Source organism: Genypterus blacodes, unplaced genomic scaffold (genome assembly GCF_046128005.1).
Source record: "Genypterus blacodes isolate CSIRO-AG114 ecotype Tasmania unplaced genomic scaffold, CSIRO-AGI_Gbla_v1 ptg000048l_1, whole genome shotgun sequence".
In the NCBI taxonomy this organism is placed as follows: domain Eukaryota; kingdom Metazoa; phylum Chordata; class Actinopteri; order Ophidiiformes; family Ophidiidae; genus Genypterus; species Genypterus blacodes.
The window spans coordinates 2,689,600-2,717,577 of NW_027466861.1; the positions used below are offsets into that span (position 1 = coordinate 2,689,600).

A 27,978-nucleotide genomic window follows, 5' to 3' on the forward strand; every position below is an offset into this window, starting at 1 on the left:
CTGCTGGGGAATGCAGATATGCTGCACACACACACACACACACACACAGGTTGAAACTAAAAGGGAGCTGTAAACTGAAACACTCCACGATGAACTCTAGAACTCAGACTGAGAATGGAGGAGCCGTTTGCTGCCGATGCACCAAAGGCTTTGATTTAAGAAACATTTTCCTCTGAGCGCAACCGCCGTGTTTTATCAGGTCTGTAGTGCTTTTTAATGGACCGTTATGGATCCATGTTGACGCGTCGAGCCTCGTCAAATCAATTTTCTTTAGATACGACTTTTCAACTTACTATAGGATTGACGTTTCAGGTGTGACAGACAAATACAAGGACGCAACAGTGGATACATATGTAGATCACTTAGCTCTTAAACTTCATGTTGAGTCGCTTTTAGAGTCTCATGATCCACTTATCCATTCTAAACTTGTCCCTGTTCAATGTTAGAGACTATTGACAAGATAGCGAAAGTCTGATCTGTGTTAAGATGACGTGACAGAGCAATAAACGGAAACATAACAGCTGAGTGCTTCACAGGTAACAAATACAGGCCAAATGTCAAACGCCACTAAAAACAGAAGAGCAAAGGGAGGAACATGGAGGCAGAATGGAGGGGACCGTCCAACTGAGTCACACGCACACGCACACACACACTTAAAGTTGACAGTGCTCATAATTTCTAGAGATCTCTATTGTACGAAACACAAAGACAGACATAGATATGAGAGAACTGGGAATAACCGTATAACATCCCACGCACCCAAATGTACACATATACACCCTCGCAAAGGATATATGTGGCTCACACACTGACACGGGTGCGCAAACACACACACACACACACGCGCAGACAGTTCGCAGGGGGCTCTGAGACGTCAGCTGTGGAGCAGCGTGCAGACCACAACACAAGCGCTGTGCAGAGGAGTAGGAGGAGGCCAACACGACTTGAAAGGCTCCTCTAATGTGGCCCAGGCACGACACACACACACACACACACAACACACACACACACACCAACACTTATTGTTAAGGAAAGACACACACAACCACACACACTTTATCTCCACATATATTCCAGATGACCCGAGGCACCTTTGGGGGAATTCTCTCTTCACTTTTATTCGTCCCACCTACAGTAATATAATCCTGCTTTTAAAACCACACCGTTCTCATACGACCGGAGTGATGATAGTGTTCGCAAACAAAATGATATCATCCTTAAAAACGGGTTGAATGTGATACGACGGGTTGACAGGAAAGTTCAGGCTGAACTCAAAGCTAAATTTGTGTTGTTGTTATAATGTAGAACGCCTATTTTTAGTTTCAGTTTGACTCAAACCTTACAGGTTCTCTGAGCGAGTTAGGGATCCTGCTCGTTAAAGCAGAAACATTGCGTTTTCGGTCCATCTGGAAGAAGCTTGTGGTCTATTTTCAGCGCAGAACCACAGCTTAAAATAAACGCCGCTTGACATTATTTGTCAGAATTTTGACATTTAGCCCCATGCTGCTTTTTTTGCAAAAGCTTTCAGCCGGGCCACGTGTCGCAATGAACGCTTTACAGAGCGACTTTAAAAAAAAAAAAGACCTGTAGCGTCTGTTAACACTCACCTGGACTCACACACACACAACACATAAACGCTCCGATAACGTTATGATTCTGACAAAAGGAGCTCTAGTCATGTGGGAGTGAGTGAGACGCTAAAGTCACAGAGATGTTTGTCCCCTCGGGGGGTGAGACAGCGGTCCGACCTGACTGATCTGAGGACAGCCAAAGCAGTGAGACAAAGGCAACAACACGGCCCAAACTCATAGATCTCTCAATTCCTATTCAAGGTGCAACACATCACACAACAGACGTGTAGATTCAGAAAAGCCCATTTAACTTTCTGTTAAAGAGTTATCAAGCTTATAATTCCTCACGCTTGGTCACATAATGATTGGAACAGTGGGGGTAAACATATCCCCTCCTTCCAAACACATTAGCAGCAGCGTCTGATGTAAAAGCGGCCGAGGATGATTTGGGCTTAATTCATCTCCCCACATGTAGCTGAACGTACGGCACGCATGCCTTCACATAATCAACCCCCATTAATGCGGCACAGTCCGGCCTTCAGGGCTCTGCGGCCGACTTTGCTGTGCGCTCGTGGGTCCATTCTCTCTCTCCCCTCCCCCCTCTGTCTCTCTCTCTCCCTCCGTCGCTTCCTAGCAGTGCCACCCAGGCTTGGCTCGGGCCCAGACCCACATCTTTTAAACTGAGCCATCAAGCCGCGCCACGCCATGCTCCCAGCTCCGCCGCAAGGCCCTGATTAAAACCCATGACTTCAAACTTTCCAAGCTGTCAAAAACCCAGTCAGAGAGAGAGAGACAGAGACAGAGTCGGAGACAGAGGGACAGAGACGTAGAGAGAGAGAGAGAGAGAGAGAGAGAATAAAACAGACAGAGAGAAGGTCTTATATAAAAATCGCTGCTGTGGCATCGACTTACATTTCAACACGTCACCCAAGCAGGGATTTGTGTCATTTTGAAGGACTGTTGGCATCCGTGTGTGTGTGTGTGTGTGTGTGTGTGTGCGTGTCTCAGATGGTGGCTGGTGGTCTGTTTACCACTCGGATGACGATGGTGTTTCATTTTGTTTTAACGAGGGACGGACAAACAGATGGGACACAAACGGAGTTTTACAGGCAACATGGTGGACGTGTCGGGGTTGAATCCTTTGTGAACTCAAAAGGCTGTATTGTACCAAAATAGATGAGTATTTATAGCAACTCTACTGTCACACAAACGTACAAAACCTACACATATTCTTAAGCTTTTACGCCGCAGAAAGACGCTCCTGAGCTCAGTGTCATGAATGTTCTCAAGCGTTAAATTGTCGCAAAAAATCAAGCACTTGTTTGAGATTAATCTGAAACCTCTTGGATCTTTATTAAGAATGAAATCAAAATGAATTACGGCGGCTTAAGCTGGAGTGGTGCGTTTTAAGCTGGCGAGAGTTTGAAGCCGCCCCTCAAGTACGTGTGCCAAGAGTGCTCCCTGCTGGAGGCCAGTGGAACGGCAGCGCCGCGCTCCAAACACAGAATCGGCACGGCGATCAGATTTCACCTCAGTCCAACTGCAGAGCTACAAACCCTGATGATGATCTGGAAATGTAGGGTTAGAACTCATGTCTAAGTGGAACAGAATTTTGTGTGTGTGGGTGTGTGTGTGTGTGTGTGTGTGTGTGTGTGTGTGTGTGTGTGTGTGTGTGGATTATAGAAAGCTGTTGTGTTTCTGGGCTGGGGAACAAACCGTCGACCTTGGTGGGGCAATATTCCCTCTCCTTGACTCGCAGCGGAGGTTTCGGTGTGAAACAAAGGCCGACAGCTTGTAACTGTGGCGACGACGACATGCGAAAGTCTGTCCAAAAAGGGTTAAAACACATCAAGACTGGAGCGGAGCTACGAGCTGCAGGCCCCCAGAGAGCCCAGGGGGGATCTCACAGTACAAGGGAGGAGGACCACCCAGGCAAACGTTCAAGACCCACTGTTGTTTTACACACGTATAAAAACGCAACAAGGAGGGTGGGGAGGGCAAGACGAGGGGGGGAGGGGGGGCGGCCGTGTCAAAAAGTCAAGTTTAACAAAATGCAGGGGAATACGGGAAAAGAAAAACAATTGGAAAGGAGAGGAAAAAAAAGGAGCGTATAAAAAACTGTATTCCTATTCATCTCAAACACTCATCATATGGCAAATATTATTTTGGATGATGGCCATTTTTTGAGAAAGACAGAAAGAGAGAGAGAAAGAGGGAGTCAGAGTAGGGGGAGGGGATGGGGGGTTCATGTATCTTATTATACGGTGGTCATAGGGGAAAATTGCAATCATCTGTGACTCACTTGGAATACGCCGCGCACTGCGAAAGACATTATTGCTCTCTAATATCACCACTCTCTCTCTCTCTCTCTCTCTCTCTCTCTCACACTCCCTCTGTTTCTCTCTCTTTTGACGGAGACCGCTCGGGACCCCCGTTTTCGGGAGTTGAAACAGGAGTTGAGGCCGTGTGCCCTTTGGAGGGCGACGGCGGCGATGAAAGCGGCGAAAGCTCCAGACGCAGACTCGCTTTCGTGGAGAGAGAGGGAGAGAGAGAGAGGGAGGGGGAGAGGGAGAGAGAGAGAGAGAGGCGGCGAGCCATTATGTCTGTCTACGTGGGGGAGAGCGAGGGGGAGATCGAAATAGCAAAAACCAAAGCTGAGCTGAAGTATGTGTGTGTGTGTGTGTGTGTGTGTGTGTGTGTGTGTGTGTGTGTGTGTGTGTGTATATCATATGCACACTGTCTATTTGAACAGAGCCCCGGAGACAACTGCAAACACAAAAATCCACAAAACATAAAAATACAATTCGTATTTATGCTGCAGAAAAAGCAGTGAGTGCATTCTGTGAAGGGTCCTGTGGGAACACTCACTGTGGTTACTCTGATGAATTCTGCCTTGAGAAAAGACACACACATACACACACACAGACACAGACACACACACCCTCTGGTCTGCTCACCCTGTTGTAGCAGCCTGGCTGGAACAACAACAGTGTACGAGACAAGCGTTTCCATATGTGAGGTACGTACACATATATGCTCACAAACACACACACACACACACACACACACACACGCACACACACACACACACACACACATATAGAAAGCAGCATAAGTACCTACGCATGCAGTGCACACACACACACACACACACACACACACACACACACACAAACACACACACACACACACACACACTCATGGAAGCACATTCCTTCCTCCCCGGACCTTGACGACTGCCCGCAAACACCTCGGCCGCTCTGAAAGCTGAATATTTGCCTTTTTTTTTTTGTGTTTTATGGGAATGCACAGTCGCTCCAGAATGCCAGGATGAGGCCGGATAAAGGCCTCGAGGCGACGCTCCATCTTATCAGACGCTGGACAAAGCAGAACACAATCGATCCCTCTATCAACAGTAGCCAGTAACTTCCATGTTTACAACTAAAAGACTTTTAGGACCAGAACAATCTTATATGTGACGTGGTGATGTAATACTAATAACTGTATTCTGCTCCAATTTGCCCTCTATAACATTACTGTATAAACTTTCTCATATACTATAACATCACCCGCGTTCGTTGAAATGTCTAGCCCGACATTTCCCAGTGTATTTTTGCAACACGCCCACAAATCTGACTGTTTAAACGCCGATTCATCGGATTTGAACCGAAGCAACACAGGAAGCTGCGTCGGCGGTGCGTTCAAGGGCCCGCGTTTAAAAATCGAGGCAAATGACCAGACTGCGGTCCGATCGGATTAGAACCCCCGAAGGCCGTTTTTGGGTCCGGTTGTTGACATACCTACAAGTTCAGGACCTGGCGGAGGCGTGTTTGATGTATTTGGGAGTTAGTGAGGGAAAAACACAAAAAAGTAAACAGTCTAATTGGGCCAGTGTGCTGCCAATGGTCAGGATCGCTTCACAAATTTGCAGTTTGGTTTCTTAACTGCTCCATTATGGGATTATGTAGCGTTTTAAGTGACGTGTGTGTGCGCGGTCACTCTGTCAGCAGGCGCGTGTACACATGTTTGCTCCTGTGTACATTTTTGCGGGTACGTGCGCTTGTTTATCCCAATGTATGTTACCCTGCGCATATGTGTTTACGTTTATGAATCTGTAAGCTCGCCCGCCTGAGTGAGTGTGTGTGTCTGTGTGTGTGTGTGTGTGCTAACATGTGTGTCTTTTCACATTAGTGCTTGGAAATGGGTTTTTGCTTGCAATTAGGGGCCATTACCAGTTCACCACACGTCAAAAGAAAGCCTCTTATTGCAGTAAATATACTTAAGGAGTGAATTACTGACCGACTACATACTGGAGCTGTACAAACCATGAAAACTAATGGGCCAGAAAATAAGAGAGCAAGAGAAAGAGAGAGAAACTTTTACTTATAATAATCCCACTCGACACACTCCTGTGTGTGTGTGTGTGTGTGTGTGTGTGTGTGTGTGGAGGCCTCTACCTCGGCCTCCCTGCATAGAGTTACTGCTATAATATCACATAACTGCTGTAAAACTCCCTCAGTCGCCTTCATTACTCCTCCATTTACTTCCCTCTCGCTCGCTCGCCCGCCCGCCCGCCTTCCATCTCTCTGTCCGTATTCTCTGGTGACCAGCGTTTTCCTTTCACCTCTCTCGTTCTCCCCTCGTTCTCCTTCCCTCCATTTCCCCTCCGTTTCTTTGGCCCTACCTCTCTACTCTGGACTATTAAGGGTCTTTTAAGGTCCACTGAGCCAAACCAATTTACGGCCGACTCGGTCAGCTTATCACTGTACACATGCATACGTGCACAGGCGCACAGTCTCCCGACCGTTCCTTCCCTCCCTCTCACTCTCTCACTCTCTCACACACACACACACACACACACACACACACACACACACACACACACACACACACACACACACACACACACACACACACACACACACACACACACACACACACACACACACACACACACACACACACACAGAAAAGCTGATAATTATCTTCTGATTGGGATCAGCAAAGTAAAAGAGCGGGCTTGCCAGAGTTCTGCCCTTTCCTCTGGTTATGGCCGAGTACCATTAGTGTTAGGTTGTGCAGAAAGTCGAGAGCAGAAGAAGAAGAAGGAGCCTGTGTGATTCAAACTGAATGTGAAGTCTCAGCTCTTCCCTCTGGCCGTAGGCGAGTGAGACATGGCACAACGCAACGTTTGCCGAACTGAAGTAGAAGTTGGGGCGTTAGATTCAGAGTCGGATACCGAATGTAGTTTTAAAGTTATTCATTTGATTTAGGAGAAAAGAAAGATGGATACTATGGTCATAAAAGGAAGTCGAACCTGACTGGAGCTGGAGAAGGAGCTGGAGAAGCAGCCGGGTGGACATCAATCAGGTCTGGAGGTGAGACGTGAGGAGGAGTGTGTGTGCGTCAACATTGTGTTTGACCTTGCTACTATAGGTTACTATCACACACACTCTGTGAGACTTGACTCCATCCTCCTGCTATGTGATGAGACACGGCGCTCGTCCCCAAACACAAGTACGCCCATTCATGGCCATTAGGAAAGCAGTGAATAGTTGGGAGCCGACCGTGACTGAGGCTAATCCGATTGGCTCGTACAATGGACACTCGGGCAAGTCAATTGGAAAATGAATGCACAGACAGTTACACATTAGGATTATACGGAGGAAAATTGGTTACGGAAATGAAAAGCCATATCACTAACTGGTTTAAATGAGAGTCACACACACTCATAAGCGCGCACACACACACGCGCGCACGCTGCATGGGAGCTTAAAAACACAAACTCTTATGTCGAAGACGAACACAAAGTCAGATCAAATCAGCGCAATTCAATAAAGATGCACACGGGCCTACAGAGGACGTTCACACCCACACACACACACACACGCACACCGGCATAGAGGCCGGTATGAGATCCAGGGAGGTCAGAAGTTCACGAGGACAACAAACCATGAGAGAATTTCTGAGTCATCCATCAATGAGTTAAACTGATTATGATGAGAATTCAGTCAGTTGTGCTTCCTTTCACACACAACACACACACACACACACGTCAATACTAATCAAATTTTTTAGTAAAATCAGGGCTTTAAGATGATTTACTAAAACTATAATGAATGCTGTCATATTAAAAGCTGGTGAATCATGGGAGCCATTATCCATTGATTGTGACCCTTAAATCTACTTAAGGAGTTAAGATATGACATTAGTAGATAAGATAAGAGAAAAGTTAGATAGGTGGTTACTTAGTACTCATGAGAATGTGGTACTCTACTCTACTCTACTACTGGCTGGTCAGAGGTCAGGATCAGTACAGTAAAGCTCCTATGCGGGGTCGCAATGACACATCTGACATGTGAGTGTAGGGTCTCACACACTCTGGGGACACACCACCCTCATTAAGATACCGGATTGACTCTTCCGTCCGTCCCCCCAGACCGAACCCCCCCCCCCCCGCCTCTCCACAGCTGGGCTCCACTCCCAGACCTCCCGCTGCTCTTTCTTCTCTCCGCCTTTTCCCAGAAATTACACCAAACACTGTGGACTGGGTCACAGTCCTGCCTGGCCCGAGGGCACGGAAGGAGAGGAAGCAAGGAGGGAGGGAATTAGAGAACAGAGCGCAAATGCGAATACAAAGAAGGAAGCAGAAAAGATCGAATACATGATGAACATGAACAGCAGGTGGACGGACAGACACACACACACACACAGAGTCTCGGCAGGTGCTATGATGGGCCTTTTTTTCCTCTTGCTCCTTCTCATACACACTCCCTCTCACTCTGACACACACACACACGCTTTGTGGTACTGTGGCAAAGGTAGGGTCTCCTAAGGCAAGGGTCACCTCCCCATGGACCACCACGTCTGTGCTCTGGCTCACAGATGTTGTAACACACACGCATAACTGAGACCTTCTGAACATGTGTTATGTTATGTGTGTCACACACACACACACACACACACTTACACACACACACACACACACACACACACACACACACACACACACACACACACACACACACACACACACACACACACACACACACACACACACACACACACACACACACACACACACACACACACACACACACACACAGCTCTTAGGTGCAACTCCGTGTGTGTGTACATATTTTGGCTGTATGCTAAACTTGATTCTGTTATGTTTAAGAGTGTGTGTACGTCATGCATGCGCACTTGTTGAATAAATGATCTATTCCTGGGTTTGTCAAGGAAATGGGGGCAGAGGGGGGGGGCAGGGGGGCGGGACATTCAGATGGTGATCAGGACAGACGTGTGTGTGTGTGTGTGTGGGGGGGGGGGGGGGGCAGTGGAATCCACACCAGACCATCGATTATAATGACAGGAAGCAGGAAGTACAACCCCTGCACAGTCACATGGCTGCCAGCTGTACTGGCAGCTTGAAGACGCGAGATAGAGAAGATGATAGGGGGGGGAATGTGTGTGTATTTGTGTGTGTGTGTGTGTGTGTGTGTTACTGAATCTGAAGATGACATTTGTGAACATGGAGATAAGCGTAAACATGTCGCTCTCATCACTGATGGCAGCAGGTTCGTTAAGTGGAACAACGCAACGTTTCCCCTCACCGTCACCGATCCGTTCATCCAGCGCTCTTCTTCTGCGGTGGAGAGAGACTGACAGTAAAGTGAAACCTACGCCTTCAATCTGCTACCACCAATGTTATGCCAAATCCAGCACAGGGTGAACTTCAGCCCCGACCATATGGATGTGTTTATGCCCCAGCACGCCCACTTACACACACACACACACACACACAGGCGCGCGCACGCGCACACACACACACACACACAGGCTTACGCACACACACACACACACACACACACACACACACACACACACACACACACAGTTCAATTTCAAATTCATCAACCTCCTATTCAACATTGTAAGTGTAAGTCAGTGACAAACACACACACACAGTTATACTTGAATTACTTGAATGTGTGTGTGTATGTGTAGCAGCCATAGACAGCGATCCTCCGCCATCTGTCAGAAATCATCTGACTTATCTTTCATCTTTCGGGCCTGTTTCCACTTACGAGCAGGAGTCAGAAGCACGATGTACTGTGATCGAGCTCGCGGTAGGCAGACACTTGTCAGCCACGCCAGCCCAGACCCCCCCCCCACACACACACACACACACACCACCCCCCCTCCCCTCGACAAGACCTTTAGATCACTCCAGGCTGCACGCCGGCTCACCAAAGACGTATCAAATTCACCCACACAACGTCAAACCCTCTGATTTCAATCGGCAAAAAATGATCTTTTAACCCGTGATCGTGCAGGACGAGCAAAGTCCACACACACACAAAACACGCACACACACACACACACACACACACACACACTCACCTTCGGACTGGTGGGCGTTGAGTGGTGTCTGCGTCTCCTTGCAGTACGAGACCAGCTCTTTGGGGAGGAAGTCCACCTGTGTGATCTTGGAGGCTCCCAGCCGCTGCATCCTGCGCCTGGAGAGGAACAGCAGCATTGTTACTCCATTAAAGTGTGCAAATATACAAACTAAACAAACTAAACCTTGTTATTACGGAGCAAAGTCACAAATTCTCCTGCTTTACAATCGAGCGGCTAGAGAAGCAGTTTGTTTATAGGAAAACGATCTATTAACACAAACTGATACATTAAATGGAAAACTCAACATGTGCACTGAAATTCTTCATATATAAATGTTTTGTTCATGATGTGTCACTTCTAAGCCAGACTACAGGTGAGTGGGTGAGTGATGAAGAGGAGGAGCATGTACCCGAGCTCAGAGTCGGCGTGCAGCTGCAGCACCGACGGGTCCGTGTCCCACTGCAGCGTCCTGACATCACCGACAGGGGGAGCAGGAGGAGGGAGGGAAGAGGGACAAGAGCATTTACATACCCACACACAAATACAACACATCATCTCTGTATATGCACACACGCTCTCACACACACACACACACACTCTCACCCACAGACCACTTATCTAAAGAGCAGCTTAACAGAGGAATCCCCATTGAATTCCATGCAAAGAGAGCAACTCTCAGTGGAAAAATGTTTAGATAAATGGATATAGCATAAGAGGGCAATGCATAAGGGAGTCATTATATTTCATTAGACATAAATATATTTGTCTTAAGCTCTCCGCTCATCTTTGTGTAACCGACGTCTTGGTCGTCTGCCAGGAAACTAAGAACATTTTAATACTTTGAGCTTTATGGGAGGAATATGTTAAACTGGTGGGAAGAAGGATGGATCGACTGCTGTCAGTGGGAAATGTGTATGTGTGTGTGTGTGTGTGTGTGTGTGTGTGTGTGTGTGTGTGTGTGTGTGTGAGACCGGAGGGCTTCGAATGCATGATGTCATCAATGATTATGGAACGCAAGGCCAAGATTTTATATTTATGGCCAATAGGTTCTGATAAACTACAGCAACCATCTTCAGCAAAACGAAAGAAAGGAATCTGTTTTGCTGACTCCCAGATTTGAATTTGACTTATTCTGACTTTTGATGAGCTCCTGTTTGCTTGTTCTATAAGATCCTTAACAGTCTTTCTTCACCACCACTGAAGCAGTTGGTAAAAATCTCCACACTGGCTCATGGTCAAAACCACCTAACACCACTAGAGGGGGCTGCAGTGTCTTCTTCAATCGCCAATCTGCAGAATTTGCTCTGACCCCTTTTTTAAATCAGGGCAGCAGGAATGTGGAACTCCATCCCGAGTACTAACAAAGGGTGCAACACTATAAAAACTTCAAACCGTTTAACAATCAAACCTCTGGGGCTCTGATTCCCTCTGTAAGCATCATGATGGCGTCGTCATTGCAGTAACATGACTCAGTTCAATCCAATGTTCTGTATTCCCATGATTCAGCATATGACAGCTGAGATGGATTGCGTGCCACACGTGACAAAACCCTTGCCGGCCTTGATCCCTTCCTCTGCGTCTCCCTGTACTGGAGGTTTGGGAGTTATGTTACTCACAACGAGTTAACGGGAAACCAACTCGGACCTGCGGAGCGTCAGGGTGAGCGGCGGCAGAGAGCTCCCTGTTGTGAGAGGATAACCTCCTCTGACCCCAGCCCGGGCCGTGCTGATAGTAGCCTTTATGGCCAGTGAACATGCCCATTAGAGCTTCAGATTGTGCCACGCCGTGCCAGGCGAGAGTGGCAGGGGCGTCCCGTCGCTCTGACAGAGCGGCTGTTTGAGAGCAACGGCGATGTCACTTAAAGCAGCAGATTGTCAACGCTGCCAAGGGTGAAATGACTTCCGCGGCTCAACTCATGCGAGCGGGCGAGATCGGTGGAGCTAGTGTTAGGGAGGGGGGGGGGGGGGGGCGGGGTAGGTAGCCACCACGGGAGGGCAGGGGTGGGTAGGGAGGAGGGAAGGAAGGAAGGAGGGAAGGAGGGAGGCAGGAAGGAAGGGAGGACACTGCACTGTTCTGCTGTTGATGAGGACGGAAACACAATACACCACAGCGAATTAGAGCCACTGATGGAAAATGAAAGTTGGAATATTTAAAGAAGTTCATCCAACTCTCAAGAGATTGCGATTTAATTCTCATGACATTTCAACTTTATTCTCTCCATCTCTTTCCTTTTCCAGCAGAGGCCCTGTCATCGCTCAGATCAGGGTGTGTGTGTGTGTGTAGGGGGGTCATTCCTGGGTTGGATGTTAGAAACGCTTACCTGCTGTTCTGCACTTGTGACTTGTTTTTACAGAAACCTGACCTAAGAAGGAGGGACAGACACACACGCCCGCGCAGACACACACATACACAAACACACACACACACACACACACAAGCCACAAATGGAGAAGCTCAAAAATGGCATGCCACAATCCAGGGGTGGATTTGGGGGGGAAACTCTCGCATTCCAGGCATCGGAACTTAAACTCACCAATTTGTAAAATCCAATTGGTAAAAGCTAAAAAGAAATTGAAAAGTCACCGTCTTTCTAATAGGAACATAACAACGTTCCGGCATGTTCTTCAGCCCCAATTCCACCTCTGCCATCACAGAATTACACGTCACTAAGGAGACCGATGGGCATCATTCACACGTCTGACCTCCACAGTCAGCTGCCGGTCAGAAACACATGTAAAGCACTTTTAATGAACTTAAAGAGGCAGTACGTAGCTGTCGGACTGCTCTGGGGTGCCGTGAACGCATCATGAGTAAATGCTGCGGTGTTCAAAGCGCGTGTGAGATGAAGCAGCGGGGAGCATGAACGCAACTGTGGCATCTTAAAGAACACGCGATTCAAACCCATCAGGCCCACAGGGATGCTCTCTGAAAGTCTACAGCTATTTGCATTTGTCAATATTTGTTTACCAGCTTCGGTGGGAGACGTGACGAGCGGTGAGCTAAACTGTGGTCATCATAAGACGTGATGCCTTGGCAACGGATGTACAGAATAACACGTACAGAAACCTAACAAGGCACCGACACTGACTCTCATTTTTACCCAACTAACCCTGCTGGTCCATTGACAAGAAGATGAGATACATGTCAAAAACAACACAGGACAGGTGGAGAGACAAGATGGAGGCTCACCTGGCCGCCGCCGCTGCCGCGCCCTCGGCGGAGTCCTGGCTCCCCGTCTCACTGGGCGTGCTCACTGATTTGGAGGGGGACATGGGGGTCGGGACTAAATAATGAAAATAACACGTTTCTGAAATTAAAGGCTGCATCGGATGAACTGCTCAACTCCAGCAATGACAATGAGAAGAAACGAGGAAACCAAAAACAGGTGAGAGTGGAAAAAAGCCCAAAGAAGTTTAATGTGGAACACAAAAAGAAAGACAAAGAAAAGAAAAGAAAGAAAGGGGGACAACATAGAATCAAATGGGTTCTGGGTTTGGCATTTTAAGACATTTGAGGAAGAATAAAGAAATTAATTAAAGCTACTAATAGGCACAGCAGTGACCCCGTTCTGATGTTACAATGTCAGACCACTAGAGAGCAGAGCTGCCTGGGAGGAACAGGCACAGAGGGACCTGAACCCAATCACGCAACACGTAACACGCGTGTAGGGAGGATCACATGTGACCCACATCAACATGACAGGATCCAATTTAACATTAACTTCGACATATTAAACTACAAACACGGACCTGTAAACACACAAACACAACTTAACAGATAGGAAACACATCAATAATAATAATAAAACTTTATAAAAATTGTAGTAATAATGCTGAAATTGACCCAAGAACCTTTGAGGAACCTTTAGAGGCTGAAGCCCTCAGAGTATTGGAGCATATGTACCTAGTGGGGGCTCGGGTGAGATGCCGATGCTCTGCAGCAGGGCCTCCGTCTCCCTGCGCTTACGGTCCAAGTCTGAGTCCTCTGGGATCGCCTCCTTCTTCTGCTGACTCTCCGTCTGCACAGGGTATGTATGGAGAGACGTCGGCTTAAGCACACACACACTCGCATGCATGCATCCATGGATACACACACACACACACACACACACACTGTCTCTGCTTTTATGTCTGTATACAGTATGAGTGCAAGAAGGTAAAGGTACTCACTTTTTTCCTTACCTCTTTCTTCTTCCTCTCCTCCTCCTTCCTCTTCTTCTCCTCCCTGATCTGGGCGAGGCGCTGCTTCTTGCGCTCCAGCTCTGCTTTTAGGTCACTTTTGTCCGACATGGTGTCCTACTGGGGGGGTGCGGGGGGGGGCTGCGAGGAGGAAAGAGGAGCGCACAGCAGTGAGCTACACACGGCACCTGATGCTCTGGTTTCATGGCGAAAAGGATACATCACATGCAAGTATCTTTTCACGCCCCAGAATACCCGCTGGCTGCGTCATCATAAACACCAGATCCATAGCATCGTGTCCAGATACACCCCGAGGCCCCGGCTCATGACCACAGATGAGGGTTGGAAGGTGCAGCAGAATGACGACAGAGCTCGACCCTCTTCACTACAGCACTGTCAGTCAAATCATTAAACCGAAAACTTCATGAAACTCAAATCTTTACAGCGAATTAGACCAATCACCGGTAATGATTTGACTGTGCAGCACCCAGATTCAGGACGACACCCTAAGAAACCGACCCAGTCACACTCACGAGGGTGACAGGACGCTGGAGTCACAACAGTGGCCTCAGCAGAAGTGTATTCATGAAACTTCATTTGGGTTCTAGATCTGGATGGAATGCAAATGTTATTGATCATATTAGAGGCACCTGTGACAGTTCTGGTTTTGTCTGGACGCTGACCATTGGTTTGCCACAGATGAGGCCAGGTTCCAATCCTAAGCAAAGAGACATCTCCTTCACTTAAAAATCCTCCAATAACTCCATCATGGTGCTTTAAATTGAGCTTCAGCTTAATATTGAGGATTTTAAAGCTACTTCAGCAAGACATGATAAGCTAGGCCCCTGTGGCTACCAAACGACGTAACATGACTAGTTAACGTGCTGACAACATAAACAAAGGCGGGGAAAATGACGAGTCATTTAGCTGCGTGTTCGGTTCGATTCCGGCTCATAAAAGCGACGGTAGCTAATCACAATGTTTGCTCCCATGTGCGACAAACGAACACGAGGCCTCGACATAAACACTCAAACAATTCAACAGCAAGCAGCGAGCACAGAAAGCTGACATTGTTCGTTAGAAAAGCTGGGGGAAAATGCAGTTTAATGTAGTTTCGTACCTCGTCCCGTCGCTTTGGTAGCTTAATGATGTGTCACCGGTTAAAGATGCTGTCTCACTGCTGCGCCCCGACAAAAAAAATCAACACATCCTCTGAAAATCACAGCGAGTCTGCGCCTCTCGGGCCCCAACAAATGTGTAAATTAAGCCTTTAAGTGAGGCTACTGATGACAGCGGGCAGAAAGGGGCATTTCAGCGCAGGAGGAGCCGGATAAAGCGGAGAACAGGTGCACTACACGCCGATGCATCCCGGGAAAGAGCAGGAGGATGCTGGTGGTGGAGGAGAGGAAACGCCTCCGCCCTCCGTCAACAAAGCATAACTGTCGCAACGCTGCCACCTGCTGGTTGTTTGCCGAAGTGCAAATGTGACTGTAAAGGGCAATTACACCAATTTTACAATTGAAACACACGGTCATGGTCCGTGAAAACTGTACAACGGCCGTTTTGACTGTAGGGGGCGCTGTGCTACCTTAATTTATGACATTTATATTTTTCACATGCCAAATATTGGTTCCCAGGACCAATAAATAATAATAATAATAATAATAATAATAATAATAATAATAGATAATCACATTTTAAATCTAATTAATTACATTTAAAATAATCATGGTGATAGATAGATAAATAGATAGATAGATAGATAGATAGATTTAGAATTATCATTAAGAAATGCCACAAGAAATGTCTTCAACTCCCAATTCCAATATTTTGTGATATTGTTTTTCATAATGTGGTTGTTAGATATTCAATTTTTTCATAAATATGCAGTAGTTTTTCTTAAAATTAATAATGCTACTTCATTGTTTATAATAAATGTTTGTTGTCTAAATGCAGATGATTATACCATATAACCATTACTACAACAAATAACTGTACAGTTCAACTTTTTTTCAAACGAAGCTTTATTGAACAGAACAGCAATAACATAAGAGGACAAAATCAGCAAGATAAACAAAAACAAAGCGTGAAAAAACTACGACAAAGAAAGCAAATCAAAATTAACAAAAAATGCGTTAAGTTTTTTAAGATATGGCGAACAAACGTGAACAGTAACTCAACTGATTATGTACAAAGTTTCAAATGTCAAGGTTAAGAGACGGGTTGGCCAATCTGAGCGCTGATTGGTTGAACTTGACATCACTCATCTGACTAAATCCCCGCCCATTAACAAAGGACTGTACATTACTGTGCAGACAGCGGGAACTTTGTGTGTGTGTGTGTGTATGTTTGTGTTTGCGCGCGCCTGTGCATGTGCGCGTGCGTGCGTGTGTTTTGATGGTCAGATCCTCGGATCAACTGTGCAAGAATGAAGAGAGCCACTGGAGCAAACAACGAGAGATAACGAGCAGCATCCGTTAAGATGTCGCTTTGTCGGAGGCTCCTCTTGTTTACTGGCCAACTTTAGAGGAAAAGAAGCCAAACTGGCCCGCTGGCGAAGAAACGACGAAAGAGAGAGAGAAGGAAGGAGAGAAGGAAGGAAAGAAAGGACGAACTCGCACTGATTCACTGACCGTCGGAAAAATGAGGTTCGCTCAGTTTTTGTTGAAAAACGGCTCGATCGCCGTGATACCGAGACTTGTGGAGAGGTTTTCCAAATTCTCTCCTTCTCCGTTGTCTATGAAACAGTTCATAGACTTTGGTAAGTATTTCTCAATACTTTAACAACGTTAATTAGCGCTGATAACGTCATTAAAGTGAAATTTACGAGCTCTATGTGCAAATATGTAAATAGTTTCAAACATTGGGAAAGAATAGATAAAGGAATGTGTGTCACATGTACATTTACATTATAACGGTCTTACACCCCATGTGTTAGTACAGCGTGTTATTGTATGTGCATACATTGCGTACATTAACCAGCTGATTCAGTTGTCATACGCGTTCTTGCATACATTTGTTAGTTGTGTCAGTGCTGCTGTTGCTTAGATTGATTACAGTGTCACCTGTTGTCCTTGCAGAATAACTTCACCCCCCTAAATGGTTTTGAACACAGCTTGAAAACTAAGCAATGGCATTGTGGGTATTTTGCAGTATTAACATTACAGTGTAACAACACACCATGACCTCATTTTCTTCATGAATGTAAACATAAGCAGCTTCTCCTGCTACTGCTGATTCTGCAAAAACAATCAAGCGATAAATGCAGATGCAGTTTAGTCTTTGGCCTGCCGGCCCTTTGACACAGCGTTTCCCCTCTGAGATCTTTTGAGGAAAGGGGTCAAAGAGGACGGGGTCGCCTTTTTTGCTGACTCTGTCCCTCGTGTGACCGCAGGCTCCGCCAATGCATGTGAGAAGACCTCGTTTGTGTTCCTGAGGCAGGAGCTTCCCGTCAGACTGGCCAATATCATGAAGGAAATCGACTTCCTCCCTGACAAGCTCCTCAACACTCCATCCCTCAAGCTGCTGACCAGCTGGTAGGCCTCCACACCCCCTTTACACCTGCACCACACCCCCTTTGGTGTGTGTTACCAAAACCAGGCCGCTTTCAAACTGTGGAAGGAAAGAGCCTTTCCCACCTGTATTCCAACAAAAAGGTGGGCAGGACAGAAGTCTGTAGCCAATATAATCTCATATAATCAAGTCCTTAAGGCCATAAGGGGTGGGGGGAATAACGCAGCAGCAGGAGCTTCATCCTATCATAAAACAAGTGGCTACAGATGTGAGACCATAATACCAAATTCTGCAACCAATTCCTCTTGGTTTTCTTCGGATACGGAAGATCACTTTGGATACAGATACGGTGAGACATTGGGCCCCTGTTTGCTTTGGCGCAGCTCCAGTTGTGGTCACAGGGCGACATCGCTGTTGATGTTGTGCGAATTGTAGTCACTGCGCGTTTTGACTCGTGTTTTTAACTTTATATGTTAGTTTAGATGCATGCACACAGATTCTGCTGCTGCTGTGTGTAGCTACCTGTTGGTATGAAGCAGTTGTGAAAGAAAAAATACACAGATAAATATACTGACAGCAATGAATACCAGGTAGGGATTAGACCTGCATATTAAAGTACACTGTGTACAAGTGTGAGAGGCTGTAAAGACTGAGCCTGTGTTCAGTGAGGACACTGACACCACCGCTGCCATTTGTCACAATGAAAAGAGGGACACTCCCTGGAGCAGCAAGGGTCACACACTTCACACCAGCACCTTTATCGTCTCTTCATGTATATATATAAACAATACAATATGTATACAAAATCATACAATCTGAGGCAACTATTGACTATACGGATCAGTATTACTGATACAGAGAGAAGAAAGAGAAATGAAGATTGCAAAGTCACAACTAATGATAATTGTAATATTCAATCATAAGTCAGCCCAGTTATACAGTATATGATGGGTGAGACACAAAGGGCATGGCCCCCTCCCCCGCTCTATTCTGAGGAGCCATAGTCTATATTTGGACATCTACCTTCTGCTCTCTGACTTTCTCTTCCCACGACTGCAAAGTTCATTTCATTGTCAACAGAGAAGTTCATGGATTAGCCATTAGTTAATGTGGCACGTGTGGGCCCAGTTTGTGAAGTTACTAGGTGTTCAATAGGCTATGTATTGTAAACATACCTGTTCTGTTTTCATAGTGGGACATAATCCAAAACACAGAGTTGAAGGTCAGTTGAGGGACAAAGTCAGCATGGTGGAAACACAGCCGCTCTGCCTGTCACCTTTCACCCAGTTTAGCTTCCTGCAGCCATGAGGGAGAATCTGTGAGGCAAACACTCAGTATGTCACAATACGTCTGCTCAACTGCAAGACAACAAGAATCTATAAGCTACAAATGCTGCAATCTATCCCTTTACGGTACTATATTGACCCACAAATGATTTATTTAGTTACATATGTTTTATATATTTATTATATGTTGTTAATAAATTAAATGTTATATTTTTTACATTTAGCTTCTGTGAACCTCCTTTCAGCATCAAGTGATGTAATTTAAGGTCCAATCTGTCGGTTATGCATGTTTAACACACAGCAGGCGATCCTAAGATATGATCATCTATCAACAAGAGATAGTCGATGCTTACATTTTGAAAACCGTTAAGATATGAATAATATAAACACGGCCTTGAGCTTTTCATAGGAACCGTTGGACTGAAACAGACACATGAGCCTCTTTTCCTGAATATCTGCAATCACTTTTGTACTAAATGAATCGCCGGGCAGATGTGTTTTTATGTTTATGTTTATGTTTCACCATAACACTTTGTCTCCCCCCAGGTATTCACAAAGTTTGATGGAGATTGTGGAGTTCTTAGAGAAAGACCCTTACGATAAGGAGGTCCTGACAAAGTGAGTGGATTAAGCCTGACCGTTCTCTCCTCCGGACGTATAGATCTGCTGTAAACACACGTCACACTCGTCATGTTTTTGCTGCAGCTTCACAAAGACTCTGGTGACGGTTAGGAACCGGCACAACGACGTGGTGTCCACCATGGCTCAGGGCGTGGTGGAGTACAAGGAGGCCTTCGGCGTGGACCCGGTCACCAACCAGAACGTGCAGTACTTCCTGGACCGCTTCTACATGAGCCGCATCTCCACCCGCATGCTCATGAACCAGCACAGTCAGTATAGCACTCAGTGACTCTATCAGTGAGTTAAGCTCGTCAATCCACACAGCTGAGACACTCAACACTCGAGAGTCAGCAGAGTTCATGCTTGGATGTCGTCACCACCATCTGACACTGCACTGATTGCTCTGCTGATTAAGTAGATTTAACTCACACAGTCCACACACACTCTTCCTTTATCTCCTTTAACACTGCCTACACCCTGACTCATTATCAAATAATACACCCAATATATTACTGGCAGCAGAACTCATTAATGCTCAGCCATGTCAACAATGAGTCAACTAATGTTCCTGTTTCAGCCTGTATAACCTGACCTGTGTAGTATGTGTATGAGCTTAATAGACGCTGCATTCACACACACACTTTGTGCGTATTTGTTGCCCCTCAGCGTTAATCTTCAACGGCAGCGTTAACCCGGCTCATCCCAAACACATCGGCAGCATCGACCCCAGCTGTGACGTGGTCGAAGTAGTAAAAGGTAATCCTCCTGCTCAGTATTACTCACACACTCACACACTCACACTCACACACACACACACACACACACACACACACACACACACACACACACACACACACACACACACACACACACACACACACACACACACACACACACACACACACCCATACACACATCTCCTCTAGATAAAGGACTGTAAACAGGCTGGATGTGTTATCTGTTTTCCACATCTCATTGTTTGTACAGATTAATTATAGTTGGACCTTCATCATCTTGTATAAGAGTGACATAAGGTGTAGTTTGATAGTTAAACCTTCATGTACAACTGATGAATAAGATCCCTGGAAGTGTGTCTGTGTTCAGTGTGGATCATTATTTAGCTTTTTCGTAACCGGTTTGTGCTTGTTTTCCACATTTTAGACGCCTTTGAGAGCTCAAAGATGCTCTGTGAGCAGTATTATCTGACCTCTCCTGATATGGAGATCACACAAGTCAATGGTGAGTAGGTTTCAAATCTTTCAGTGTCACTTCTGCCTAATCTGTTCTTTCTTCTTTGGTTTATCTGCGGTTTCCAGAAATCAAAGCTTTTAAGTTAAGTTTTAAGGAATGTGTGTTTGGTCTTGGGGGTTGGGGTCTGGTTTACTTTTGGTTGGAACATTTCGTCACAGTTTTAATGGTTGACACATGCCTTGATTTAGTGTTTCCCTCCTTTCAGCCCAAAACTCAGACCAGCCGCTCCACATTGTGTACGTTCCCTCGCACCTCTACCACATGCTGTTTGAGCTCTTTAAGGTACAGTAACCTACACACCTGTAGCTATGCTGGAATGCCCCTCTGTCTCTGCCCGCAGTGGTGTAACTGTGTGCGCTTTTTCTGTCAGAACGCCATGAGAGCGACGGTAGAGACCCACGAGTCCAGCCTGACTCTGCCACCCATCAAAGTGCGAGTTTCGCTGGGAACTGAAGACCTCACCATCAAGGTACACAGAGAGACCATAAAGGGGGTTGGGGGTGAAGTCAGAGCAACACTGAGGACAATAACAAACGTGACCTACATGTCTCTTATCTGTCCTGTTTGTTTGTAGATGTCTGACAGAGGGGGCGGAGTCCCTCTGAGGAAGATCGAGCGACTGTTCAGCTACATGTACTCCACCGCCCCGAGTCCCGTCCACACAGATAACTCTCGCAACGCTCCTCTGGTGAAAGCCCACACGCCACACTCCCACTTATTATCACATGTTCTAACTTGACGTGTCCCATCTAATCTGTAATGTCGCTGCGTGTGTGTGTGTGTGTGTGACCCTGTTCTGGTTCTCTCAGGCTGGTTTTGGTTACGGCCTGCCCATCTCCCGCCTGTATGCCAAGTACTTCCAGGGAGATCTTCAGCTCTTCTCCATGGAGGGACATGGAAGCTCAGCCGTCATCTATCTAAAGGTACGACAACAACATCACGTCACTGTCAGATGAAGAGTAACTGAATTCTACAGACAGCTGATGTGTGTCCTGTTCTAAGTGATAACATGTGATTTACTGTATGTGAGAGAACAGAGAGATGTTTGTTCTGCTGTAGTCACCCGTTAGAGCAGCAGATTAGACTGCATCGCTGACCGCACATCTCCACTCTGTACCACCAGGCCATGTCCTCAGAGTCGGTGGAGAGACTTCCCGTCTTCAACAAGTCCGCACTGAGGCATTACCAGTCCAGCTTAGAGGCGGATGACTGGTGCATGCCGAGCAGGGAGCCCAAGAAGCTTGGCAAGTACGAGAGGAGCCACTGATGATGAAGAGCGAGCAGAAGGGAAAAAGGTCTATGACGGGAGAAACAGATGAACTTGAAATTGTGAGTGAAGTGGCAGGAAAAGGTTGGACTTGGATTTCCTGCTTCTCACCGGCTGCCTGTGTTGTTGATGTTGTAAAGCGCATACCTCCGCCAAGGCTGAGTCGCCCTCCGGTTATGACTCCATCTGTGATGAAACTTAATAGGTGATTGACGAGACCATGATCGTCCCCGTCTACCATGTCCTCCATGTTGGGTGACAGTGGACGGATTCAATCATGAGACACAGCACTTTTTGAAACAGTGAAACCACGCCCACTATAGCAAAACATTAAGGAAGATCAAACAACAAAAATAAAACTTTTCTCCAGTGTTCCAGACATTCTACAATTAGGGACAATTGTAGGAAAAGATTCAAAATTGGAACAAATTCAGCAGTGCAAGTGGGCGTGGCCTGTATGGATGTGGAGGCTGACTGGATTGTGTCAAACCTGCCCTCCCAAGTTAAAAAACACACACACACACACCCAGGGATACTCATGATGTCACACTTGTAAACAGTCTTTGGTTGATCCATTTGCTGTGTACAGATGAACTTTTGCATGAGATCAAATTAGGGAATCCTAACCAGTCATCATATTTACACTATTTAACACACTCTTCTGTTTATAGGCTCTCTGTTCATGTGTCCTGGAATGGAGTCTTTTTGTTCTGATGTTATTGCACCATAAGGACTGAAATCGAGACCTAACTCAGTGGTGCCAGCTTTAGATTTTAAGCAAATTCTCATACGCTTCTAAGATGATTTAATGAGTCACGGCGACATTAAACTTCCTATTTTGTGCCTTTGCGTTGAAGCAGGGAGGTTGGAATTATTTATCAATATACTCGTTTTAGGTTTTCATCATTTGCTGCTTGTTTAGGAATCGGTCGGCCTTTATTTCTTTTTTGTAAGTAGTGATCTTAAAGGCCAAGTGTTACTGTAGGTGAGGTGGTGCTAAAGGACCTTGTGAATGTACAAAGTGTAAATGTCATGTGTCACCTCCACGCGTTTTACTCCTCAGACTGCTCCTGTAAATGTAACTTGTTGACAGATTCAATTGTGCGAGACGACACACAAACGTGACGAGTGGAAAATGATTTATTGAGATGTTCTGCATGGATTGTCGCTTGCTTTTACAAAATAAACCTAAGAGGAGTCGAGTCAGCCAGTGCTTGTGTATGTTGTTGTGTTTGTTGTTGGTCACTTATTGGTTTTTTAAGTCAATATGTTTGTGGACTGACAGTTAAAAGTGTGTTTTAGAAAACGTTGCCTCTTTTCTCTCACACACTCAGCACTCCAGTCTGTTTCTAGTGGCTGGCTGCCAGTAGCAGCAGAGAACAAACTGTCCTGTTCTGTTTTGATTCAGCGTTTAGGTTCCCAACAGTGGAGCACAAGGTGACGGTTTGTTGACCTGCAAGTCGCCATTCAGCCTCATTTCAACACATTGATGCTGTATTATCATGACGACACGTGCAGCATTAACACATTAACAAAGCCAAACAAAGCAACGTTCTAACCAAATGAATGTACATTACTTCCCCTTATTCAAGTGGGCGACATAATATTAGAATCTCTACCTTTGGTTTATTTATTTTTAGAGCTGCACTGAATGGACCTAAAGATTCACAAATTTGCCATTTTAAGCTGCATGTTTACAAATGCAAAGCGAGAGCAAATATGGAACTAGAAGTACTGGATCTTACAGGATGCCGGTCTTAATTGCATAGCAGCTTGACAGAGAGCCTTTAAGGTGTGTGTACATTGAGCAGACAATCAGGGCTGGACTTTACTACTGTATAAGGAAGATATAGACATACAACCACGTGAAGCAAACATTGGTTCAGTCTGGGTCACTCAAATTGCACAAGACATGCATTTAGAGAATCAGGAGAGGTTATAAAGCCTGTGAACATGTTTTGGCAGAAACTGTTGACAAGTCAGCCAAATCTGTAAAAAGACCTCTTCCTGTTTTATGCATAACTTTCTTGCTGTGAATCACTTTTCTTACTTCCTGCATGAAGTCATACTTTAGACAGTCACAATTAACTGCAGTTTTAATATGCAGTAACACTGTATATGGAAAGATGCGGCACTGTCATGGAATAAAGCATTAACTCTTACTGTACTGTATGTGGGTTTGATGAAACAATGGGAACCGCCGCCTCCTCCTGTTGTGGAGCCTCGCTGGCTTTGCTAAAAATGGAAACTGGACATTTTTAGAACTCTGATAATTAAATCTGAAAAGCTGATTTGTTATTTGAAACATTTCTAGAATGAAATCCAACCGGTTCTCTCATTGTGCCATTTGTTAGCGTGACTATTATAATCATTTAACTGAGCGGAAAGAAAAAGAGCCAGGATGTAAGTAAGCTCACGTTTTAAATTTAGCCATCGCCACTTTATTCTAAATCATCATCGAGGCTTTCAGGTTCATTTTCTACTCTTTGGTACCTCCTTAAACTAAAAGCACTTATAGCTCAGCAGTGCCTCTTTCTCCAGTCTGTGGAGTGCTTCCCCCCTGGAGCACACTGGTATTATCTCCATGTTAGATCAGACTTAACTACTGGATGAAAAAGCCTTAAACACTTGCGCCGTTACACCATGCTGTGGAGACTGGGATGAGCCGTGTCAAGTCGCACTCACCTGGTCCATGTCAGACCTTCAAAGAAAGTTTAAACGCCACATCGCTCTTCAACAAGGTCAGACTGAAGAATCACGACGAACTTTTACTTTGGAAAGTAGAAGTAAAGCAGGAGAACCGTTTCAAAAGATAACTTTCAGTGTTAAGTTTAGTGTTGAGATTATACGTTTTGGTAACTTTGACAAGCAACAAAATCAATGGAAATCAGTCAGTACTGAGATGAAGCTGAATATTTAGCTTGTAATATATGTGGTGACTTCACATACTATCACAAATAGAAAAAAGAAAGAAGAACAAAAAGAACAAATGTCTCATATATGTCGGCATGTTTCCCTTTCATTGGCATTGGGCTGAACTATGACCTTGCCCTGTGACCTTCAGCTTCAGTAAACAAATTGCAGGTGAAGGCCCTGAGCCGAACCCCAACCAACATACCAGGTTTGATCATGATCAAATCCAGATTGAGCAGCATTAGATCTCGAGCATTAGAGTTAAGTATTAAGCATGGATCAGCAGTTGGAAGTTGCAACACTGAACAAGGTGGAGAAGCTCCGTTTGTACATAGGATCAACAAGTCAACAGAATGTGATAAGGTGAAGTCTCTTCATCAGTACAGTACCCCCTCAGGGTCCAGTAAGACATATTTCTTCATAGAAGGTGGCAGAGGAAGCTGGGCTACACCTCTGTGGCAGAACCCACCCAGCTGGGCCCGGATGGTGCATCTGGCCAGGTGTAGCAGGCAGCGAGGGGTGTTGGAGCAAACGGCGAACAAAGATTCAAAGAATTCCTCGTGTCGCTGAGGGGGTCAAAGAGAAACAAGTTCAGACTGGTGCAATCACTTGAAGGCAGCTATGTGTACAGGCCAGCATTCACCTTGTAGCAGTCATCAGGAATGGCAGCCCTCCACTTATTTGTGGGTTTCAAACGCTCGTAAGAGTTGGCCAAGATCTCTATGACTCTGGGGTAATCATGGCAGGTCTGCAACACCTGTGATGCAAAATGATATGACACAACAGACAGCTTGAGCAAAGGACTTTGTGCTATCATATTACTTTAGCTGTAAAGACAGATACATAGAACGATTGGTCACCTCTGGATACCTTGTGGAACTGCGGTGGGTAAATCCGCGGTGCGTTAAAGTTGAGCAGCAGCTGATAGCAAACATCGTGCACGGCCACGGGCCTGACGTCGGTGATTTTAAGGAGATACTGGATGGGGGCACAGCCGTTGATGTCCATGGCTCTTGTGTTGGCTCCGGCCTCAAGCAGCATCTGCATCAGGACGTGGTCACAGTTCCAGGCTGCTTTGTGAAGAGCTGTTTTATGGTCCTCTTCCTGGAGGTTGGGATCTGGAAGAGAAGCCTCATGTATCCTCCTGTGCAGGGAAATATTGATCTTAAAGTCATTTGGCGTCATAACGACACGCACAACCTCTCACCTGCTTTGTGGTCCAGCAGGAGGCGACAGACAAGATGGTGATCTTGGCTGAACGTTTGTTCTCTAGGGTCAAATGACCAGAAGACAGCTGTCATCAGGGGCGTCTCCTGACAAGAGTTGATAGCATCCACAGACGCTCCGTGGGCCAGATAGAGAGCCGTCAACTCTGGAATCCCAAATCTGGCTGCTGTGTGTAAGGGTGTGTCCTCCTCATTGTTGTCACCAGGCACGTTCACACTTGCACCTCCATCCCAAAAAAACCCCACATTTATATTCTTGTTATGATAGTTTTGTACAGTTTGTAATCTGTAGTGTATTTCCTCATATCAACATTCCTTGTATGTGCTCATCCTTACCTTTGAGGATGAGCTGCTTGGCACAGGCCACAGACTCTTTGGTGATGCAGTAGTGCAGTGGTGTGTGTCCGCTGAGGGACTGGCTGTGGATTTTTGCTCCATGGGCCAACAGCAAAGCCACGCAGTCGCTGTTGGAGACCTCACAGGCCACGTGCAGCGGCGTCTTCCCATTAGGCATGCGGTTAATCGCTGCACCTTCCTCAAGAAGCACCAGGGCCGTCTCCACAGCATTATACATCACACACACGTGGATACCCATCGCCCAGGAACTCTCCAATTCATATCCTGGTAACCAATAACCTGCAGATCAAACAGCCACAGGGCGCTTCACAGTAACAACACAACTGTGTTCTACTTTACTTTATCTGGACCTTTATCCCCATCTAGTGGTTATATTGCAGAACTAACAACAGCACGACATCTATGGGTTTGTCAGTATTTAAAATAATAAATAGCAATCCATTTAAAAAACACCACCACAGGTGTGTTAGGCTCTCAGCTGAAACTCTAATGGTGCCCAAGGGGGAGAAAGTAGAAGACAAAGTACACATGCCTAGAAAGCCTGGGTGTGAAAAACCAAACCCTAGGAAAACACGCAGAGCAAGACAAGACAAGCAGCAGAGAGGATCATTGAGCCAAGCAAACAAGACTCAGACACAGCTGTCTTGATATGAGTCAAAGCTGAAGCAGCATATGTACGTCACAGAGCTGAACATATACACAGAATTACTGTGTGTGATCATCTCCTCTGTGCTGCTGGATTGTGGATCCTCTCTTACCTTGTTTGTATGATGCCAGCACCATGCTGGGGTCCTCCACCTCCAGCACTGTGTCAATGTCAAGTGTGGTTGTGTGGAGAATGTTGAGGACTTCCTGGGCATCGTTTGTCTGCAGGGCTCGCAGGAAACGCCGCTTCAGCTGCTTGGCGGACAACTGACGGGGGCTCAACTCCTCCATGACCACTACAGGGGCAGGACCTCCCCCTACAAACGCAATCGGCTGAAACACCGGCACTAAAGCTCTCAACACAGCATGGAGGAGACTGGAGAAGAGCACACAAATGCTGATAATAAAGGTGGCAAGCATACCCACGCTGGAGGGCGACTGCAGAGCCAGGCCATGTGATTTCTACACGGAAGGCAGGCGGAAATGAAATAGAGGAAGGTCAGCGAGAGGTCAGAGGGAAATAGAATCCTGGAGTCCTGGAGTGAAATTAGGCTGGATATAAATAGAATAGAGAGAAAGAGGGAGCAGAGAGCAGAGGTGGGTGGTGACAGAGGCCTCATGCAGAGATACCAAAGCCTCAAACACATGACCATGTGACACAGGAGTTGTATCAAAGAGGAAGTGACCTTTACTTTTAAATCATGCAACATAAACAACTCCATACCTTAGTTAGAGCTGCAGTGTGCA

At 46.1% G+C, this 27,978-nt stretch overlaps 3 protein-coding genes across 15 annotated transcripts in view; 1 reads left to right on the forward strand and 2 right to left on the reverse strand.

Annotated features, from left to right (window-relative positions):
- Positions 1-14,263, reverse strand: part of dync1i1a (dynein cytoplasmic 1 intermediate chain 1a) — a 48,048-nt gene extending 33,785 nt beyond the window's left edge. For 2 of the 11 annotated variants that reach the window (XM_076149902.1, XM_076149906.1), the window contains exons 1-4: positions 14,156-14,263; positions 13,878-13,992; positions 13,164-13,257; positions 9,975-10,090 (exon numbers count right to left, since the gene is read on the reverse strand). In XM_076149902.1, the coding sequence (XP_076006017.1) occupies positions 9,975-10,090; positions 13,164-13,257; positions 13,878-13,992; positions 14,156-14,263 (433 nt within the window). Of the gene's footprint in view, positions 1-8,436; positions 8,439-9,974; positions 10,091-10,383; positions 10,444-11,374; positions 11,393-13,163; positions 13,312-13,877; positions 13,993-14,155 lie in introns of all 11 variants that reach the window. The other 9 variants (XM_076149907.1, XM_076149901.1, XM_076149898.1 and 6 more) reach the window with 9 other exon arrangements.
- A 2,186-nt stretch (positions 14,264-16,449) lies between these two features.
- Positions 16,450-23,300, forward strand: pdk4 (pyruvate dehydrogenase kinase, isozyme 4). Its single transcript, XM_076149863.1, has 11 exons — positions 16,450-16,913; positions 17,547-17,688; positions 19,498-19,569; positions 19,657-19,841; positions 20,239-20,328; positions 20,734-20,811; positions 21,029-21,105; positions 21,194-21,292; positions 21,398-21,511; positions 21,633-21,746; positions 21,947-23,300. Exons 1-11 carry the CDS (start codon positions 16,796-16,798, stop codon positions 22,088-22,090), a joined length of 1,233 nt encoding a protein of 410 aa, XP_076005978.1. The 5' UTR covers positions 16,450-16,795; the 3' UTR covers positions 22,091-23,300.
- Positions 23,301-23,444: 144 nt separating this feature from the next.
- Positions 23,445-27,727, reverse strand: asb4 (ankyrin repeat and SOCS box containing 4). Of its 3 annotated transcripts, none has more exons than XM_076149859.1 (6): positions 27,345-27,727; positions 26,566-26,865; positions 26,211-26,453; positions 25,874-26,121; positions 25,647-25,760; positions 23,445-25,569 (listed from the first exon to the last, which is right to left on the reverse strand). In XM_076149859.1, the coding sequence occupies exons 1-6, from the start codon at positions 27,649-27,651 to the stop codon at positions 25,381-25,383; spliced, it is 1,401 nt and encodes a 466-aa protein (XP_076005974.1). In that variant the 5' UTR covers positions 27,652-27,727; the 3' UTR covers positions 23,445-25,380. The 3 variants fall into 3 exon arrangements, 2 of the variants coding, with proteins under 2 accessions (XP_076005974.1, XP_076005975.1); XR_012963634.1 differs by having other exon boundaries at positions 25,539-25,569; positions 25,864-26,121; XM_076149860.1 differs by lacking the exon at positions 23,445-25,569 and having other exon boundaries at positions 25,635-25,760; positions 25,864-26,121.
- Positions 27,728-27,978: the final 251 nt, after the last annotated feature.

Bases quoted from the DNA above. Each gene is read 5' to 3' on its own strand.
- pdk4 (XM_076149863.1), top strand. From the start codon at position 16,796: ATGAGGTTCGCTCAGTTTTTGTTGAAAAACGGCTCGATCGCCGTGATA. The intron at 21,106-21,193 runs GTACAGTAACCT...TTTTTCTGTCAG, and splicing joins TGCTGTTTGAGCTCTTTAAG to AACGCCATGAGAGCGACGGT. The intron at 21,747-21,946 runs GTACGACAACAA...CTGTACCACCAG, and splicing joins CAGCCGTCATCTATCTAAAG to GCCATGTCCTCAGAGTCGGT.
- asb4 (XM_076149859.1), bottom strand. From the start codon at position 27,651: ATGCTTGCCACCTTTATTATCAGCATTTGTGTGCTCTTCTCCAGTCTC. The intron at 26,122-26,210 runs GTGAGAGGTTGT...CTTCTCTTCCAG, and splicing joins CCTGCTGGACCACAAAGCAG to ATCCCAACCTCCAGGAAGAG. The intron at 25,761-25,873 runs GTATCCAGAGGT...TTTGCATCACAG, and splicing joins ACCCACCGCAGTTCCACAAG to GTGTTGCAGACCTGCCATGA.